This window comes from Cupressus sempervirens, chromosome 7 (genome assembly GCF_028749045.1).
Source record: "Cupressus sempervirens isolate cs-2001-9-10 chromosome 7, ASM2874904v1, whole genome shotgun sequence".
Lineage (NCBI taxonomy): Eukaryota > Viridiplantae > Streptophyta > Pinopsida > Cupressales > Cupressaceae > Cupressus > Cupressus sempervirens.
Window position 1 is genome coordinate 88782229 of NC_143124.1, and position 21716 is coordinate 88803944.

The following is a 21716-nucleotide window of genomic DNA, read 5'->3' on the forward strand; positions in this document are numbered from 1 at the left end:
AAACATTTGGAAACCAAAGGATTAACACATATCCCTCATAGGTCCCAAGAGTTTCAAATCAAATAGGTTTATCCTTAGCTGGGTGCATAATGGGTAGTTGTGGCTTGAACAACCAATTTTGATAACCAAGAAGATGATTCATCGAATCACTAGCCTCCCTATGCTAGCCAAAGCCAAAACAACGAAAACCCTAGGTTGGATAGAGTTGGAGAAGAAAACCCTATCTAAATGGGATAGCAGGGGAATGAAAATCAGTAGTGTTACTAATGCAGAGTTGAAGTTCAGCATTTACATAAATGCACAAAAAATAGACAGTTCAAGTAGGTTGAATAGTGTGTCATGTGAAGCCTTGGACTTGGCATATAAGGTAGTAAAGAAAAATTTATCATTTGACCTTGCCAAGTTATTGAAGAAACAGTTCAACAAAAATATAGAAAGCATTAGAACATCCAAGAATTACCTATGCAAGTTTGGTTCACTATTAACTTGTCTATTCTTTTATGTTCAAAAGTTTTTCTCATCTAAAGGCATTGTTGTATGGAGAAAAGATGTGTCTGTGCTCTACCAAATAAATGAATATATTACTGAGATGGGTGAAAATTATAATAGCATCATGGATAACTACTTTGATGCATTTGAAGAAAAAATGAACAATAGGTTCAGAATTCCTAAGAAGTTAGTTGAGAACTACAAGGATGATGTATGTCTCATGGTTGATAGTGACAAGGTATGCATTCAGGTAGTAAGGCCTAGAATTGTGCAAGTGAAACCTCTTGGATATGAGGTGAACATTAATGAGACCAAAGATATCATTGAAGCCCTTGTCAATGAGCCAATTGATCCTAAAGCAACTTACTTCCGTACATATGATGAAGCTAAGGCTAGGATTGAACTTGAGATAAAGCTCCCACAAGTGGTGAACAAATGAAAGATGAGAATAGAAAAATTGAAATCAAATACACCTCTCTTGTTAACCAAGGGAAAAGGTGAGGATGTGGAGGAAGCAGAGGATGAGGACAAGGAGGTCAAGGAAGAAGGCTGACAAAGAAGGAGGTGGCATTCAGCCAACCTCCACCCACCTTCCAAGATAGACTAAAGGAATTAAAAGCAGGAGCTAGTATAACCAACTTTGAAGCTTTGAAATATGAGACTAGGACTGAGGTTGAGCAAAAACTGATTCAAGATTCGGTCATCGATAAAATGGGTCAATGGAAGTATTCACCCGACTAGCTAGCCTCTTAGATTCCTAGTGTATTAATGGAGAAAATTAGGCCAAGATGGGAACATGCCAAGAAAACTGTCAAAGACATATATGGGAAAACCCTAAGGCAACTACTACCGAGCATGACAGATGCTGAGGTGAATAAGTCATTAAAGGAAAATGAAGATAAGATGACTCTTAAGTTTAATACTTGTTTAATTTTGATGAATGATATTGAATATGTTGTGAAGAATGCAAACAATACTTGGAAAAATGTTTATCATCTTCATAAACCAAGTGAATATCCAGTTGAAGTAAAAGATGATGATGATGATGATGATAAAGACAAGGATGAAGAGGATGATGAAGAATCAACTCAGTCTATCATAGTTGATTATGAGGTGTACAAGGAGCAAGAAGCTACCAAGGAAGATAAGAAAGATGATGAGGAAACTGACCCAGTCAAGATAGTTACGGCAGTCATTGCCTCACTTCCTCACTCCCGGGGCAAACCATTGACTACATCAAGCATGGGGATAGCTTCAACAAGTTTGATTGTGACTACTAGCGATACATCAAATATCCAATCACTCTTTGCCCCTACTCAACTCAGCACATCAATGATAGAAGTAAATTCTACTTTATCTACCAAGTTGTAGACTCCTTCTTCATCAACTAGGATAGTATCATCAGTTATGGATACAGTGGCTACTACAGTTTTGAATACTTCAATGGCAAGCACCCTAGTTTTGTCTACTTCAATTTTGGATTCTACAATTTTGACTTCATCAATTTTGGATTCCTCAAGTATTTTTGTAAGTATTCCATTAGTCAATACATTATCAATTTTTATTGCAAGTCCAAGTATGTAAACTATTGTTTCCATTCCGAATACAAAGGCAATAAGTACAAGGATAGTTGAGCCTAAGGCTCAACCAAGTACAAAATTTTTGGGGAAAGGAAAGGAGATAGAAGAAGACATTGATCTAGATAAGGAGATAGTATTCCCCAATTGGGATATCTACAAGGTTGCCCTAGACCAAATGCAGATATTTGGTGAACTCCTCAAGAAAAAGGCTTAGAGAGGAGAGAGACAAAGAGTATAAGATTATTGAGGGTGCCAAGAACATTTTGGCAGAGGCAACAGGAATTGAGGTTGATTCTTCTCAACCTATTTTGTTTCAATTAGTAGAAGTAGCCAAAAATTCAATGAGGACACAAATGGACAAGACAAGCTAATTGAGAAGGCTAAAAAGAAATTTGATAATAAAGTGTTGGAGCACATTGCTCAACAAATTGCAATTCATCAAGAAGAGTTTTCTACAATTTTGGTCAATCTTGAGACATCTTGTTCAAATGTGTCATCACTTTTTGGGAAGCTATGTGATGTCTCTGAGTTCACAAAGGAAATAAAGGACAAATTGTCTAAAATTTATATAGATCTAAAGGCTAGTGCTCAACAATTGCAACTTGACCCTAGCTCAAACTCTATTACATTCAAGAAAATCAAATTTTTGTCAAACATACAGGCTGAATTGTTATGAGAAGAAGCAAGGATCCGATCAACATTGATTGATATACATAATATGATCCATCTAAACATGGATACAATGCAAAAACATATTGTATATTCCAAGAATTTAATCCATGACAATAACTTCTCTATTGTGGAACACATGATAGAGCTATCTGCAGAGGTACAAATTGCACTCAACACATCAAGATCCTATAAGAGAATTGGGATAAAACCTTAGCAGTCATTCTCAAGATACATTTTGAATTCTTATCTCATTTTGGTGTCTCTATGTAAATAAGTCAAAATAAATCTTTGACATTACTATCAAAAAGGGGGAGAGACACATAGTATACTGTATATTGTCTATATATTGTTTTGAGAGAGACAGAGAGTATGGGGGAGAAACATGCTATGGGGGAGAATGTATATAGCTGAATAAATTTTTAGATATGTTGTATATTGAAGAAGATGCATAGTATACTGTAGTATACCTTACAAAATCAGTTTTGAAAAATCTCAAAAACAGTATACTCTACGAAGCCAATATCATACGGTGATGAATACAAGGTATTCAATTTTGGCAAATAAGTGTTTTTGTCACTAATGCCAAAGGGGGAGATTGTTGACATATTAGTCAAGTTTGTTATTAGTGACACACACTTATTCATATTGTGTATGGCTACTAAGGTCATTGTACAGTTTACATTGTTTGCCAAGCATATCAGTGGTTACCGAGCAAATACAGTTAGTATGAAGTCCAGCAGTATAAACTATGCATTTCAATGTATGCTAAGTTTATCAGTATTTACTGAGTTCACAGTTCATGTGAGGAAGCTAGTGTTAATTGAGTTTATGGTGATAGTGTTTACCAAGTTAAGTCATGATAAACAAGTGATGTCAAGTTGCACAGTATCTACCGAGTCTAGTGCAAACTGATTTCAAGACTACCTTGAAAGTGATTAGTATGGACCGAGCTTCTATGTTTACCGAGTCCATGATGATGCCAAGAAATGACAATGGATATTGTGTATTAGAACTTCACCGAGTCATTCTTCAGAACCCAAGTGTCTTTATGTCAGCCGACTTTGTAATATGTGTTAACTTGTATAATGTCCGACTTTGTAATTATGTAATTTGGGTTGGTATATATATATGTATTGTATTGTATCACATCCAAGAAATGAAATATATGAAGGAGTGAATGAATGTGAAAGTGAATGTGCAAGTAATATAGCAAAAGAAGAGAGAATTGTAAAGGCCATATCAACATAAGGTGTAGTAGAGCCTTATCTATCACAGAAAGGTGATCAGTACTCAACAGGCACTCATTCAACAAATTTAGTTGCAGATTAGAGATCTACTATTTCATCCACAAGGTATACCTAACATTCTTTTCACAAATCTCTTTACCGAATGCATACTTCATTGTATGTAAAAACATCTCACAATGTGGACATAACAGTCATATTTGCTCCTAACAGGGCAGATCATCAGAAGTGATCAATGTAACCCTTAACAAACCAAATTTATGCTACAGTACTAAAGTTTGTGGGTATCATCCCCACCCCAATTTTGATTTCTATTTGAAAGGTTTCTGGGTCACCAAATCTTTATGTCAAAGTGTTATGGATGCTTCTATGTTTTCAATTTCTCATGCATGCAACTAAATTTGATATGATAATTGAATTATTGGATTAAATTGTTAAAGTTTTAGAAGTTACTGATTCACCCCTCTCCTCTCAGAAACTTAGCATAGTCTTGAATATTTCCAACAATAAGAATTGAGTCAAATTGTACAATTAATTATGAACTTAAATGGAATACCAGATGTCACTGAAAGGTTTTAATTAGACATAATGCATGAGCTTAGTTGTTTCAGAGATGGTCGATTTAATGTATCCAATGAAGGTAATGAGATTCTCATGTTAGTTAGTACCACATATTAGCTTGCAATTTGACCTTCATGAAATGTCAAAGTAGAATATTAAGATTAAGATTTAATTAAGGACAAGTATTGAAATGTAATAGATATATTATATCCCTTGAAAATATATTTTAAATAGAGGATAAGAGATAATAGGAGATTAGTTGGAATATCATAATAGTCATGTTGAATGTTGAGGTTAATAACAATTAGAACTAGATGTTGTTTTTTATTGTGATTTTGTATGCATAGTTAAAATAGAAGTAAGTTAGAAAATGGAAAGAAGTTTGTTAATAAGAATGGAAAAAATATTACTAATTTTAATAACAAACTATTGTTGACATCTGTAATTTCTAAGATAAATCTTGTGAAAACTACAATATTCACCTAAAATAATAAAATGATCTTCATATCAACTTTTTGTAATTATTTAAAATTTCAATCAATCATTTATAATACTTGATATGAAGAAAAGTGATTAATGAAATTGTACTTAATCACAGAATGTTAAATGTCAATAAATATATAATGTACATTCTATAAAGCCATATAGACTTACACCAAAGTCATAGGGACATTAAACAAGAGATGCAATGCATCAAAGTTCCTGCCAATAATTGGAAAAGAAAGAAAATGGAGATTTATAGGTAAAAAGGAAAGATATGAAGAGAGAGCTTTAAAAAGAGTGATATGTTATTATATGGATAAAGTGGCTCATTACAAGACTCCTTATCAATTGGGACCCGTTGTTGGTTACAGATGGAAGCATTCTTTTGATTGGCCTCCTGGAGGTATAGACATGGATCGTCAGGAGCTTTCTCAAATTTTGGCCTCTAGAGAGTGTTCTTCTTTGCTTGGTCTAGATGTTTTGGCTTGGGGCGGTACCTTGTCTGGTAAATATCATGTCTCTGTTGGGTATCAAGAGATAACTAGACAATTATTTGGGGATGCTGAGGTCCCTTGGTAGAAGCAAGTTTGGAATAAAGTTTCTTGGTCCAAGTCCAATTTTTTCATGTGGCTAGTGGCTCACAACCGTTGTCTTACCTAGGATAATCTTTGTAAACATGGATTTCAGGGCCCCTCTTATTGTGTTTTGTGTGGTAATGGAGAGGAGTTTGTCTCCCATCTGTTCTTTCATTGCTCCTATTCTACTCAGATATGGCACCTTTGGTGGCACGCTTGGGGTTGCTCTTGTCGGCATGCTTCCTCTTTGCCTGAGTTCTGGGCCTGCTTGGGTACTGCTCCCTCCAAGTCTTCTTTTCTCCATGCTGCTTGGATTGCTGGCCCATCTTTCATGCTTTGGCATATCTGGTTGGAGAGGAATCGTCGCATATTCCAAGATGTTCGGCTTGGTGTTTTTCATCTTTGGTGGAAAATATCACATTCTCTTCAGGAAACTATTCTTGTGAAGTGTGAGCTTGATGGGGGTATGGATCTAGTTGATCTTGCTATCTGTAATCGCCTCAATTTTCATCTGCAGGATGGGGTTGTAGCTCATAGGTTTCCTTCTATGTCCAGGCAGCTTCATCATCAGAGGAAGGGTCGGGTTAACCGAGATGGGCACTAGACTCCTCCTCCCTGTGGAGTTTTGAAAATTAACACTGATGGTTCTTCTCATGGGAATCCTGGTCCGGCTGGTATTGGCGGAGTGGCTCGTTGTAGTTCTGGGGATGTTAAATTTTTCTTCTCAGTTCATAAGGGTGATTATACTAACAATCTCATGGAAGCTCAGGCTATTTTATATGCTGTGGAACAGTGTTGCTTGCAGGGATGGAGTAAGATTATCTGTGAGTCTGATTCCCAGGTAGTGGTGAACATGCTTTCTTCACAAGAGCTTGAGGATGTTAGTTGGCAACTGGCTACTATTGTTAAGAAAATTCTTTTCTTCTCTTCCTCTTTTCAGTTCATTAGGTTCACGTATATTCCTCGTGAATGGAATAGAATTGCTGATTATTTAGCCAAATGGGCATCTAGTCATGATCCAGGTTGGAATATTAGGGATAGGAGGCAACTATCCTTTGAGATGGTGCAAGAATTTGATGATCTTGTAGCTCAGGATCGAGCTCCTTTTTGAGCTCTCCTTGTTGTATTCCTTTCTGTCTTAATAAATTTTTACCCCTCTTTTTGCAAAAATAAAATAAAATAATAGAAATTATATTATATGAATGAACTAGTCATTTCTACCAATTCAATTATAAGTTGAAATATTTGATTTAAAATAAATAAATTATTGATTACTTAATTCAAGCTACCAAAATATCTAATTAGTTTGAGGGGTAGTATTAGTTCTACAATTTGTAAAATGGTATTAAAAAAATTAGAGTAAGATTGTAAAATAGTAACTAGTAAAATATAGTGTAAACCTAAAGAAGTAACATTTCACAAATGACAACAACAAACATCAACTTAAAAATAATCAATATATTTAAAAAAAATATAAAACATTTAACTCTATATTTAAAAAAATAGATGGTGATAATTAATATTGATTAGACATTCATTTGTGAGGTGGAAGATAAAAATGATTATTTTTTTAAAAAGTTAATCCTTTGTGACAAATGTAAAGTTTTAATTAATGCATTCATTAATACATGATAGACTTGTTAGAAAATATTTGTATTTTCTTACACATGACAAAAATAAACATCAATGTAAAACTTGAAAAGTTAATCCACTTGTTAGTTCTTGCTATAGCAAAATACTTATGCATTATGTCATTCTAATATCACATTAACACTAACCAATCAAATCAAAGAATTTAAAAGATTATATGAAACTTCAAATGTTTATATCTTTTTCTAATTTTTTATTATTTTATAAATCACATTTTTCATTCATTCTATTGGTCCATACTATTTTTGGTGGGGGAGAAAATTAATTTTCTTCAACAAAAATACAAATATTTTCTAACAACTTTATCTTGCATTAATGAATGCATTAATTACAACTTTATCTTTGTGACAAGTTGATAAGATATATTTTTTCAATCATTTTATCTTCCACCTCACAAACATGTCTAATCAATATTAATTCTCAATAGCAATATAATTTCAATATGTTATATATTTGTATTTGAATTTATAATTTTTTTTAAACATTGTTTTTTTAATAAAAGTAGTTAAATTATTACTATTATTTTACTTTTGTAAAAATAAATGAAACAATATTATTTTTTAATTATATTTTATAATAGTGTTTGTAATATGTATAATTGATAAGTGTTACAATTTGTAAATTATATCATTTATTATTATTAATATTTTATATTTAAACAATTTATCATTTAGTTTAAATACATTTAAAGCTTAAATATATATTTTAATATTAAATTAATAATTATATTTTACAATAAAAAAAATATACTAAAGGAAATAACCACAAAAAAGAAATAATTCAATTCTAAAAGATGTGTAAATTATTATTAAGTTTTTATAAACTATTTCCCTTCTCAAGTTGATAGATGGAATAGAAATATCTCCTCCTGGAGGAAAATATTTCAACCCTTAGGTCAAAGAAAGGCAAAAAATTACAGAAGAGCGGAAAATGAATTGAATGATCGCCTTCAATCTACTAAATTAGATGCCCAAGCTAATCCCTCCATTATATATCATATTGAACGTGTCTTTGTTACCAGAGATTCTCTAAGGATGCATCAACATATTAAAACCATTGGAGCCTCTATCAAAAGCCATCAACAATGGTTGAAATATGGGGATAAAGGCTCCACATTCTTCTTTAATTACCTTAAGAAAAAATAGAGTAAAGAGAAAATTGATAAAATTGTTATGGATAATTAGGAGCTTACTGATATCAATGACATTGCTACTACCTTTGAGGAGTTTTATAAAGCTCTTTTCAGTTCTGAAGACAGTAGTAATGCCAAAGATCTTAGGAATAAATGCAAGGAGCTCATTCCTAAAAAAATTGTTGAGGGTGATGTCTCCATTCTTAGGGCTAGGATATTAGTTCAGAAGATCTCTGATGCTATATCTACTATCAAAAAGGATAAAGCACCTGGGCCAGATGGCCTCCTTGCTGAATTTTACAAATCCAATATTGATTGGATTACCAAGGATCTATTTGATTTATATTCATAAGCTTATGATCATGGCACTCTTGGTAATTCTATCAATATGGGGATTATTAAGTTCATCCCTAAAGATGGAGACAAATCTCTCATCAAGAATTGGCGGCCGATTACTTTGCTCAACGTTTCATACAAAATTCTAGCCAAAGCCTTGGCCTCTTGGCTTGTTAATATTTTGCCCAACTTCATTTGTTCCACCCAGACTAGTTTCATCAAGGGACGATATATTTTAGAAAACCTTGTCACCAGCTAGGAGTCAATGGAGTGGGCTAAGTCCTCGAATCAAAATTCTGTTATGTTTCTTTTAGATTTTGAGAAAGCTTATGACCGGGTCGAATGGGATTTCATTCTTTCTATCCTTCGGGCCTTTGGATTCCCTAATGAATTTTTTAGATATATTCAAGTACTATTAAGGATTCCTCTACTAGAATTGAAATCAATTGTTTTTTTATCTAATCCTATACCCCTGTCCTGATCCATTCGACAGGGATGTCCTCTTGCTCCTGCTCTTTTTGTTATTACTTCTGATGCCTTGTACTATATCCTTAGAGATGATACTATCTCTCCCAAAGTTAATGGGATTTCCCTCCCTGACAACTTTGAGCTTCTTAATATCCAATTTGCTGATGATACATAGCTCTTCCTTGAATTATCTTGTCTTAATATTCAACATCTTAATCTAAAACTTGAGTTGTTTGAAACCATCTTAAGTGCTCGTATATCTAAGTCCAAATCTATCATGCTTGGATGGAAAGAGGAACCTCTAGATTGGTTTCTCCAATTTGGTTACTTATGGGGTAGACTTCATAAGATTAGATATTTGGGGGTTCCTTTTTCCATCTCCCCTTCACTCAAAGACATGTGGAATTGGGTTAAGGATAGAATTATTAAGAAACTCCACAAGTGGGATAATAGGGTGCTTTCACTTGCTGGTAGAGTGCAAGTGTGCCAAAAAATCTTGTCATCCTACAATATATACTATTCTTCTGTCTGGATGTTTAGTAATTACAAACTATTTGAAATTTAGAAGGCCATCAGGAGATTCCTATGGTTTGATGGTAAAGGTAACAGGAAGAAACATGTTGTTAGATGGAGTTGGTGTCACATTGATAAGAAGTCAAGTGGTTTAGGCCTTAAAGACCTTAGGATTCAAGGGGTTTCTCTTGCTGCTAAGTGGATTTTTTAGGATCTTGAAAGCAGACCAAATATTGGAAGAACCTTCCCTTTGTTGATCTTGTTGCTGGGATGTTCCCTATCTCTGTTCAAGGCTCCATGGTTTTTAAGTCTATCTGAAAGGTTTGGGAGTTGGTGGGGCTTTATTTATAATTCTAACAACGATAGCAATAATTCTATCCATGGTGAATGCTCTATCTGGTGGAATCTGCAACATAATGGCAAGCCTCTTGCCATGACTCAAGGGTGTTCTACAAAACATTGGAACAACCATGGTATCAAGAGCTTTATTGATATTTTGGAGAATGACAACCTTGCCAGTTGGCAGGATATTAGGTTTAAGTTCAATCTTCCCGACTCTCATAAATGTACCTATAATATGATAGCTAATGCAAGCCAACCTCTCAATCTTCCTCGTAGATGTGATGTGGATTCCCATAGATTCTTATATTTTCATTGGGATGATGGATCCCTCTTACATAATATCAAAGCCAAAGATATATATAAGGTGCTTAATAAAGATCACTCTATTTTATCACACCTAAATACCACCTAGTATATGAATTTGGACTCTCTTGAATGGCACAAAATCCTTGACAGATTCTGGAAGTCTCATATTCCTCCCAAAATCTTACATTTTAAATTGCAACTTCTTGGTAAACTTCCCGTTAAAAATCAGACTGGTGATACTGACTCTTGTTCTATTTGTAGGGTTCTTGAAAATTTAAGACATTTCTTCTTTACTTGTCATTTTGCTAGGATTAGATGGAAATTTTTTGGAATATCTATAATTGATCATGTCTCTGTGCTGGATACTATTCTTGGAAACATATCTAGTCTCAATAAGGATGCTAATTTTTTTGGAATATTCTCTCTTCTCATATTCTTTGGTTTATTTGAAAAAGTAGAAATGAGGACAAATTCCAAGATGCTGGTAGATCCCTTACTTTGTTTCAATTGAAATTCATATGCTTTAAGATTGTCTCGCAGGTGTGATGCGTTATGAAACTTGAAAAAGACAAGCTAAAAAGATTTCTCCATGATGGGCACGCTACAATGTTCATCTATGAAATGAAGCATGGGCTGGAATGGGTCAACATTATTGATGATCGGGTTGCTTTTGAAGAAGCCCTTAAGCGGCTGATTAAGGAGATGTGGGATACTAGAGGCCCTTTTTTTGATAGACTTGAGTTCTTTTCTCATATTCTTGAGCGGAAGAAAGTTGTTTGGATGGAAGGAGAGCTAGGATGGACTGCATGGATTGATGATTGTGATGATATTCTGGATTAGCTTATCTAATTTCATTTTTTGTAATCTTGTTGAAACTGTTACATATTGTGCTAGTTGATTGATCATGGATTACCAGTTGAACTAGGAGGTTGAGGTTCATCTCCCCTCTTTTGATATTGTACCTATCTTTTTTATCTATCAATTATATAATTTTAAAAAACTATGTATTAAAATTAAATAGTTATATTCTATTTCTTATTTATTACATCATATTTATTCATTAACATCAAATTTATATGTATTACATCTATTTATTATTTGCAAATGTACATATTAAATTATATAGATATTATTTCATAATTAGAAATTACTTAATTTTATGAAAATTTTGGAAATACAAAATATTAAATAGTAAACCTTCTCTAACTGTGTAAAAATTAAACAATTGGTTTTTTTATAAAATATTTTTATATTTCAATACATTTCATTTTTTCTTATACAAATGTGAGTTTTAATATAAAAATTAAATTCTTAGTTTCATTAATTAAAATATAATATATTTTAATTTTTCATTATAACCATGATTTTATTTTGACTATTTATTTTATTAAGAAAAATAATTATATTTAATTCTCTCTCTCACACACAACTTATGTTGGTATCACTCTCTTACTATTTTATCTCTCTTCCTCTTCCTCCTATATATTATCTATCATTTTTTCCTCTGCATATTTATGTTGTTATTGTTCTATACTGTTATTTATCTCTATCTAATAATTAAAAATAGTGTGACTTCCATTTGATAATCAAGATCAGAATAATACATAGTTGGGGACTTTGGCCTCTTATTATTAGGCTTAAATGCCCAAACATATAATAATATAACATGAGAACTTAACAACAAAATATGAGCCATCCTTTCAGATCACAATTGCATTTCTCGGATGAGAATGTAACAACAAAATATGAGTCATCCTATCAGATCACAAGTGCATTTCTAGACAAAAATTAATATATTCACAATGTTAATTTAGAACTATTTAATCTTAATCTCACTCATCTACACCTCTACAACCATTATGCATTAGGCAGGAACTATGACGTATTGCATCTCTTGTCACAAATGTGGAAAAGGTAAAGTTGTAATTAATGAATTCATTAATGCATTATAGGCTTGTTAGAAAATATTTGTATTTTTGTTGGAGAAAATTCAATTTTCTCCCTACCAAAAATAGTATGATCAAATAGAATGAATGAAAAATGTGATTTATAAGACAATGAAAGATTAGAAAAAGATATAAACATTTGAAGTTTCTTTTAATCTTTTAAATTTTATGAAAAGATTGATCAATTAAATTGAAAATTTGAATTGATCAATTCCAATAATTTTTTGCCTTCCTAATATCTAGATATGAAAGTGTATGATGTCATGTAATGACAGTATTAGAAATGTACAAGATTATTTGTCAATCATAATACAAAAATAGTAATTTTACCCATTGATCGGTATGTTGTTAAAGATAATTGAATCACTATGAATGAGAATGTGAAAAGTTTGACAAGGGCATGAACTTTTCATGAAATTGATCTCCTATAGCGATGCTTCCTCCCTTTCTTTTGCACCTTGCATAAGTATTCATCTGATGAACAAATAGTAGGGGAATTTGACACGTGTTACAATTTTCTCGATGGACAATAGTTATTTGAATTTGACACGTATGACTTGATTAAGAACTATGTGATTCGTAACTAGGATGCCAACGTAGTTCTTTGTATATTGTGCACGCCATTTGTGTCAATGATAGTATGATGCAATTTAAATAAAATTATATTAAATTCATATAACCTATCCTATTAGAATAAATATAGGGAAATTAACTAGTGTTTTGTTTTGTTGTGTTGCACTGAAAGAGCATTTTCAAAACAGTCATGGAAGCCAACCACATTCACAATTCTACCATAATAGCACATTGATTGGATGTTGAATTGGAGGAAGATGCAATAGAGGAGAGGTGCTAGAAAAAAATATCAATTACACAAATGATGTAGGGTTTTAAATTGATGCCCTTCAAATTAAAGGGATCAGAGATATGTATATAGTAACTATCTGTGTTCTAGAAATAGCTCTTCATCACTCCAGGATTATTACGTATATTGTTTCTTGAAGTTTCATTTCTCAATTCTTCAACTCTGGGTTCTAGGTGTGTGTGTGTGTGTGTGTGTGTGTGAGTGTGTGTGTGTGTGTGTGTGTGTGTGTGTGTGTGTGTGTGTGTGTGTGTGTGTGTGTGTGTGTGTGTGTGTGTGTGCGTGCGTGCGTGCGTGCGTGCGTGCGTGCGTGCGTGCGTGCGTGCGCGCGTGTGTGTGTGTGTGCATGCGCGTGCGCTATGTTGATACCCTTCAAATTAAAGGGATCAGAGATCTATATATAGTAACTATCTATGTTCTAGAAATAGCCCTTCATCACTCCAGGATTATTAGGTATATTGTTTCTTGACATTTCATTTTTCAATTCTTCAACTCTGGGTTCTAGGTGTGTGTGTGTGTGTGTGTGTGTGTGTGTGTGTGTGTGTGTGTGTGTGTGTGTGTGTGTGTGTGTGTGTGTGTGTGTGTGTGTGTGTGTGTGTGTGTGTGTGCATGTGCATGTGTGTGTGTGTGTGTACGCACATGCGCGTGTGCGCATGTGTGTGTTGCGTGCGTGCGTGCGTGTGTGTGCGTGTGCGTGTGCGTGTGCGTGTGCGTGTGCGTGTGCGTGTGCGTGTGCGTGTGCGTGTGCGTGTGCGTGTGCGTGTGCGTGTGCGTGTGCGTGTGCGTGTGCGTGTGCGTGTGCGTGTGCGTGTGCGTGTGCGTGTGCGTGTGCGTGTGCGTGTGCGTGTGCGTGTGTGTGTGTGTGTGTGTGTGTGTGTGTGATGCTAAATAATTTGGATATAATGCTAAATAATTTGGAGTGTGTTCTTTTGGATGCTAGGTGAAAGACGGACTCAAAATTGGTGTAAGCATAAACAAAGTCATGTTGAAGGATCCAAACTTCTATCTATAATATAATTTGTTCCCTTCTAGAATATACCTAGTACTAGATAAGCATAACTCAATTGTAGTGCACAAAAAGAATGTCTCATGATTCCAGTGACCATCTCATATCCTATTTAGTAAAAGAAATCCCAAAGCCGAGCTCTTACATTGATAGCAATGGAAACCATCAATTTGTGGGGTCAGGAACATTCTCTGTTACAAATTCTAATAGTCTCTAAAATTCCATTGAGATTTTCCTCTAAGCTTGCTCCCTGATCAGATTTTTCCAGCAATCAAAGTCACTTTGCCCAAATTTGTGCTTCACCTTAAACTTGTGATAATGTGAAAAAATAAACTTTAAAAACAGTCTAATCTCCAAATCTAAAACGTAATACACATTCTGATCTCCAAATCAAGATGTATATTAAACTATAGGTTGTGGCCATAACCAAATTCCAGAATATGGAACCATTGGGTCACTACTGCAATGTTCCCAGCTGGTCTTTAAACATTAATGACTTCTATATGCCAACCAAAATTTTTGCATGACAATGCATATAGTTTCTGTCGAAACTAATTTCTAGCCCCTAAAACATAACATGGGCCAAAAAATCCCTACTAGTCTTCAAATCAAGTTCTATCAATACCCAAATCTAGAAAGAAAAACTCCAGATTTTGAAATTTAGAGGATACTCTCTCATGTCCATACAATCTTGCTATTTTAGTTTTCTAGCATCCATTGAAACCTACACCTCTGTTATATGGCTACGAAAAATAGTTGTTTGTGATATTGATATAAAAAGGAATAGCATTTGACAATCATATTAATTAATTAATTTGTTCTTGGAGTCACATGCTAGCAAAATCTGTTCAACTCATAGGTTTGCTAATGGTTTGTCACATTATATAAACTGTAAGAACAAATAAATTATTTCATAGTGGTAATGAAGCTAAAAAAAAGTAGTAGTCACTGCAACTACTAACAGGATGAGAAATGTAAAAACTTTCCCTGTTATATTTGTTTTGAGGAGTGAAAGAATTGAACTCAAACATTCTAGCCAAATATGGATTTGTTGGGAAACGACGACCATAAACTACATGATTAGCTACATTTACAAGTTGACACCCAGATTTTTTGATCAACTACTTTTACAAATTGAAAACTAAATGTAATATTTTCTTATTTCTAAACCTATAATTCAAGGGTTACATGACAAAAGAAAGGTACACGTTTTCTTATTTCTTTTACAAGCTTCCAAATACATATCGATGAAGCAACCATGTGGCATACCCAAAATCTTACAAAGGCACACTCAACCTTTAAATCCTCAAATCTAACACTATCACCCAGAGTACATTTATACTCAACTTGGAAGAGAATATATTCTCTTATTTTACAGGGATAACCATTTGAGGTTTTTCTACAATAAATCCCTAATAATGCAACTTTCTCTGAGATCTTAAAACAACATTGATTTATAATTAAGAAACTAGCTCTTACCATTTGATATAGAAAGTGTTTCCAATCCAAATTTGGAGTGGAAAAAAATTTCTCTTAATTTAATTGAGAAGAAAAGTTGTAATAGCTATAGCAGTTCCAGTCATAGTAAAAATAGTGGTAGCTTCAGGCCTCGTATTGTAAGCAGTCTACATCATACTTTGGCAAGACAGTGGAATGGGGAACTGGCTAGAAATCATAAAGAAACTTTGAGATAAAAAGTTTCATGAAAATTTGGAAAATTCACAAAGAAAGTTCTAGATTAGGAGCTTCAAGAAAAATCTGGAGAATCTTCCCTGTAAAATTTTTTTGTTTTATTTTGCTTGATTTTTATAGTTATATATAATTATGATGTAATGAGATTTGTATTGAGTTTGAAGCTGCTCAAACGAAGGAGAAATTAGATAAATCATATTTTTCAATTATTAAAAATAATTATTAAAAATATACTATATAGTTTCTTTACAATAAATTTAATACTGTATTGTGATTGGTCATTTGACTAGTCAAATGAAATGGAAAATTTGGGATTAAATGGTTGTGTAGAAGGAACTAATAAGATAAACCTTGTGTTAGATTGGCAATCTTTGAGCATCTAAAAACATATTTTTCAAAAATAAAAAAACTTAGAATCTTTGAGCATTTATAAACAGGGATGCCTCAAAATTCTAATTTTTTTAATTATATAATGCTCTCAATAATTAAAGAAACAAAAATAGTAAAGAAAAACTTTGAATTGGAAATATATGAGCATCTATGAACATTTAACCAGCCGATACCCTATCAACTCTAGAAACTCTTTCAAATAAGTTCGGAATATCACATGTTTCAAGTTAAAGGGTGCCTAAAATTGAAAATATTTTTTAATAAAACTCTCAATCGTGAAAGAGAAAATCCGGATACAACCATAAGATAATGCATTCCACTATATAACCTTACTAAATACTGAGAAGATTAAAATACCTCTGTGTGATTCTCCCACAATGTTTTGGATAGTACACCATAAATGTCCAATCGCTGCAAATGTTGAAGAGGAATCCATGCGGGTAAGCTTGGCCGTTCTGTCCCATACCCGTACGCCCCAAACTCGAGCCATAGTAAGGAAGCTGAGGACTCAACACAACTATCTGATTGGCCTAAAAAGAATTTAACTGTATAGCCCATGGAATAGTCGTGAATGGAATGGAAACACCTGTTATTGGTTTTGGCGACGATATTTTGCAACCCCATTAATTCCTGCATACACAGAAGAAAGCAGTGCAGTTCTCAGATTATGTAGTAACAACTTAAATTTGGAATATTATAGTACTAACTACAAATGCAAATCCGAAAGGGTAACAAGTATACCATGGATTGCAGATCCTGAGGACGCCACAGACGATGAGGAGGACTGAGCTCAAGTGCCATTTCTCTTCCCAAGTCTCTCAGGTGGTCATGCATTCTGTAATAACCACCGATCTCTTCTATAAGGCATTTATCTTTTAGTGTTTGCAGTGCAGTTTGAGCGCCCCATCCTGATATGTCCAACATTCGTTCGGCTATACGCTTTGGTTCCCCCAAAAAGAAACAAGCCATATCCATGAAAACTTGTTTTTCTTCATCCTCCAATGCGTCAAAACTTATTCTCAGTCTTTGTTTTACATCTCGAGGCAGCGTCCTTGTAGCTTTTAAAACATTCAATTCCCAAAACTTGAGATCTCTACCACGAACAAGCCGCCCCAGAACCAAAAGAGAAAGAGGTAAACCGCCACACACGTCTACAAATTGGTCAACCAAAGCCTCATACTGAGCATGTGGAAAAGCTTGGTCAAACGCATGCCAGCAGAACAGTTGCCTCCCGTTGTTTCTGTCCATTCCTTTTAAAGGATAACCAATAGTAATCCCTGTAGAGATCATCACTCCAACGTCACGAGTTGTTACAATAATAAGACTATTACCTGATTTATTTAAGGTATCCATGATCAATAGAGCCTCTAACTGCTCCACATGATCGATGTCATCTACAACTATTAGGAAGTTCAAAGGGATTGTTGGTAGAAGATTATTGAGATAGCTTGTCCCTTCCTCTATGCTTGTAAAACTTTCTTCTCTGTGGAAAAGATCTTTAACAAGCTTACTTTGCAGACGATGTAGTTCACCTCTCGCAGACGCTTCTCGCACATCAAACAGAAAGCTTGCTCTAGAGTATTGTGAAAGTTTTCTATTAAACAACTCTTTAGCCAGAGTTGTCTTCCCAACTCCACCCATACCAAAAATGCCAACAACATTAGGCCTATTTTTCTTTTCTGCCAGGCCGCACTGGTTCTCAAAATCTTGTACAAGTTCATCAAGACACCGTCTTTCAAAATCTTCCACAAGATTGTTAAGCCCTACTGGATACTTTGCAACATGCAAACATCGTCTGCTTTGTAGTACTTCTTTTGCTACTGCCGCTACTACCGCTACTATGGTTTTGTAGTCGCTGGAACTTTATAAAATGAAAGTGGAACTCAATGCAAAAATAGTAAGCAGAAATTGAAAGGAAAACAGAATCATATAGAGTAGTACAAGTACCAAAACCACAGAAAGGTTACCTGTGAAATTCTACTCCAGCTATATATGAAAGAGTTTGAAGAGCTTCCTTCCACTCGTTGAGTTTCTGGAGGTACCTGCCCTTTTTTTCATACTCAATGAACGCACCAGCATATCTTCCCTTTTCAATGTGGCGGAGTTCCCATGGCTTTACTTCATAAAACACGGGAATAATTTTGGCCTTACTTTCTATCATGAGAAGCAGCTCATTCAGGCACCAGGAGGACTCTGTATATCCTGGGGAAAAGATGGCAATGTGTACCTTAGCAGAGCGGATGGCAGTCTCAATAGTAGAAGGAAATGATTTCCCAAGTTCCTTCTCTTGAGAATCAAGAAACGCCTTTATTCCCAATTGGCTAAGAGAGTTGTAAAGCTCCATTGCCAAAGTCTCTTTGACATCGGGGCCTCTGTGATTGATGAATACATCAAACAATCTCGAGGATTCAAAAACCTTCGCTGTTTTGCTACCAGGTTCCATTTCACTGAAAGCATTTGATTCCCGATTTCGCTTGTGAGATGATGAAGAAGACGCCATTACTTGCAGTTCAAACACTAACAGCACTTGATAAAATAGCGATAGGGAGAGAGAGAGAAGGGCATATGGATTTGATCGCGGTACGCGTAATGTAATATGAACTTTTTGGGATGAAGAGGCGTAGAGTGAATCAAATAGATCATACTGCAGGTAAGCTTAAATCTTTTCCTTGAAATTACTATGACCTGTACAATGAAGAAGGGAGGTTGAGTGCTTTCCTCGAAACACGCAAACGGAAAAAACGGGGAAGGAATTTTCCAAGAACTTCTTAAGTCCCCGGTGTGAGAGGGGGAAAAGGGTAGGAAACTGCCTAGAACTTGTTCAAACCCTAGTCTGTGTAGTCAAAAAAGCAGGGGAGGAAAATGCCTGGAACTTATTCAATCGTCGGTGCCTGCAGGGAAAAAAGAATGGTGGGAAAATGCCTCCAACAACTTGTGAAGGCCCTGATCTGTACAAAGGCGGAAAAAGGGAAGAAAAATGGCTATAAAGGGCCCCGTGTATAAAGGGCCAAAAAAAAGGTCGGCAAATGCCTAAAACTTGTTCAGTTCATGGTCCGTATTGTTAATAATGAGGGAGGAAATATGGCTATAACTCATTCAGTCCCCGAACTGTACAGGAAAAGCAGGTGACGAAAATGCCTAGAACTATACACGAAAAACAGGGGAGGAAACATCGAAGGGAAAGAAAAATACTTTGAAAAAAAGATGAGTTGTTACATCCCCGATTGTACGGCTGTCGGCCACTACGGAAAAAGTTGGAGCCTCCTCAAGAAAGTCAAGGCAGTTCAGTTTCCGCGAAACATCCGATGGAATAAAGGAAAATTCTACGGAAGGGGAACCAAGGTGAGCAGCCTAACTTTAGCGGTTCACTAAAATTGTCAAGTGGGTTCTCAAATTTTTATTTTTCGTTTTTTTAAAAATTTAATTAGTTTAGCATATGGAAATCTATTTGGCACAATCTAATCTTACAAAAAAATATCAAAGACAAAATAAAGTAAATATTTTTTTTTTGAGATTCATGAAAATATGGTGAAATTTTTGCAATGTTTTTGCAGTTTTTGACTACAAACTATGTAGATCATGAAGATCAAACACTGGAATTTTAAAAAAAAATCATGATGTTTTCGATCTTTTGAAAATTGGTCAACTGTAGATGGAATATTTTTATTGCACTAATATAAGGTTTTTTAGTTCATGTGCTCACATATTGACTCCTCTCCCCTACCAAGACAATGAAGAGGTTTGGTCCATATTTGAGTTCTTACATGTTGTTATCAAGCCTACATTAAAATATAATGTTTTATATTTCAAATATTATTAAAAAATACAAATTGAATGGTGCTCTCTAGCAAATTAGATTGTACATAAACAATTTTTAAAAATTTCTTCAATACAATTATTGTACCTTTAGTAATTTTAAAATATGGTTTTAATGTAATTTCTAATTTTATATCCATATTTTTTTCTTTGTGTAGAGATCTTTTAAACTTCAATATAAATTTTCAATGCATTTGATGAATTTAATCATTTTTTAATCTTGTTTTTCTCATTTATAAATAATTTTAATCTCAACTTTACCTACAAAATTATTAAACTAGCACTAAATGGATACTAACTGTGAGTAACAATGTAGACTTCCTTATGTCAAACTCGTGTATGTATACATAGGTCGCAGCTAAGAACATAACTCACAAAATACAATATAACAATTGTCATTCTCATGTATTTAAGTAATGATGGAGATCTCTTCAAGTGTGGTAAATTTTTTGAATCAAGAAGTAAGTAGTGTCAAACTTGAATTTGAATCTAGGTAATGTGGATGGTGATGGAACTAGTGTAGATTATGGGGGTGGTAAAGGCTTTGTTGTCATCAATGGGCAAGGTGGTATTACTCGTGTTGGCATGAGCCTTTTGGGATGAAGAGGCATAGAGTGAATGAAATAGACCATACTGCGGCTAAGCTCAATCTTTTCCTTGAAATTACTATGACCTGTACAATGAAGAACAGAATTTGAATCCTTTCCTCGAAACATGCAAATGGAAAAATTAGGGAGGAATTTTCCAAGAACTTCTAAGGGTAGGAAAATGTCAAGAACTTGTTCAAACCCTAGTCTATATAGTTAAAAAATAGGGGAGGAAAATGCCTGGAACTTATTCAATCCTCGGTGCCTATAGGGGGGAAAACGGTGGGAAAATGCCTCAAGCAACTTATCAAGGCCCTGGTCTATAAAATGCAAAAAAAGGGAAGAAAATTTGGCTAGAACTTATTTAGTTACTAGTGTATAAAGGGCCAATAAAGGTAAGTAGATACAAGGAAAAAAATGTCAGAAAATGCCTAAAACTGTACAGGAAAAATGGTTGTAACTTATTTAGTCCCTAAATTGTACAGGAAAAATAGGGGATGAAAATGCCTAGAATTGTATAGGAATAACAACAGATAGAACATTGGAGGGAAGGGAAAGAAAGATACTTTGAAAAATATGAATTGCTATGTTTTTCGACCACTACAGAAAAAGTTGGGGCCTCCTTAAGAAAGTTAAGGCGAGTTCAGTTTCTGGGAAACATCCGACAGAATAAAGGAAAATTCTAGTTGAGGGGAGCCAAGGTGGGTACCCTAACTTCAGGGACCACTAAGATTCTCATGTGGGTTCTTAATTTTTTATTTTTTATTTAATTAGTCTAGTACGAAAATGTATGGAATCATGTTTAATGGTGTGTTGAGGTGGCATCACATCAGAGGTGGGTTTTTTTTTTTTAATTCTCTCTTTCAAAATATGCATTGATGGAATATTTTGTATCACTATAAGTCTCTTTTGTTCATATACTAGTCTAAAATGATCACCTAACATATCAGCTTTTGGACCTACTCACATATTGACTCCTCTCTCCTACCAAGACAATGAAGAGGTTTGGTCTATATTTGAGTTCACACATGTGGTTACAAAACAAATATATTGTAAACACAAAAATATT

General features: G+C 34.3%; 1 protein-coding gene across 2 annotated transcripts in view; it reads right to left on the minus strand.

Moving 5' to 3' along the window:
* LOC149545629 (disease resistance protein Roq1-like) overlaps nucleotides 1–18895 on the minus strand; it is a 31589-nt gene extending 12694 nt beyond the window's left edge. The window contains exons 1-3 of one of the 2 annotated variants that reach the window (XM_089790744.1): nucleotides 18212–18895; nucleotides 16986–18105; nucleotides 16602–16874 (exon numbers count right to left, since the gene is read on the minus strand). In XM_089790744.1, coding sequence (XP_089646870.1) covers nucleotides 16602–16874; nucleotides 16986–18105; nucleotides 18212–18744 — 1926 coding nt within the window. In that variant the 5' untranslated portion in view covers nucleotides 18745–18895. The remainder of the gene's footprint in view (nucleotides 1–16601; nucleotides 16875–16985; nucleotides 18106–18211) is intronic. The other variant, XM_089790745.1, reaches the window with a different exon arrangement.
* Between the last annotated feature and the right edge of the window lie 2821 nt (nucleotides 18896–21716).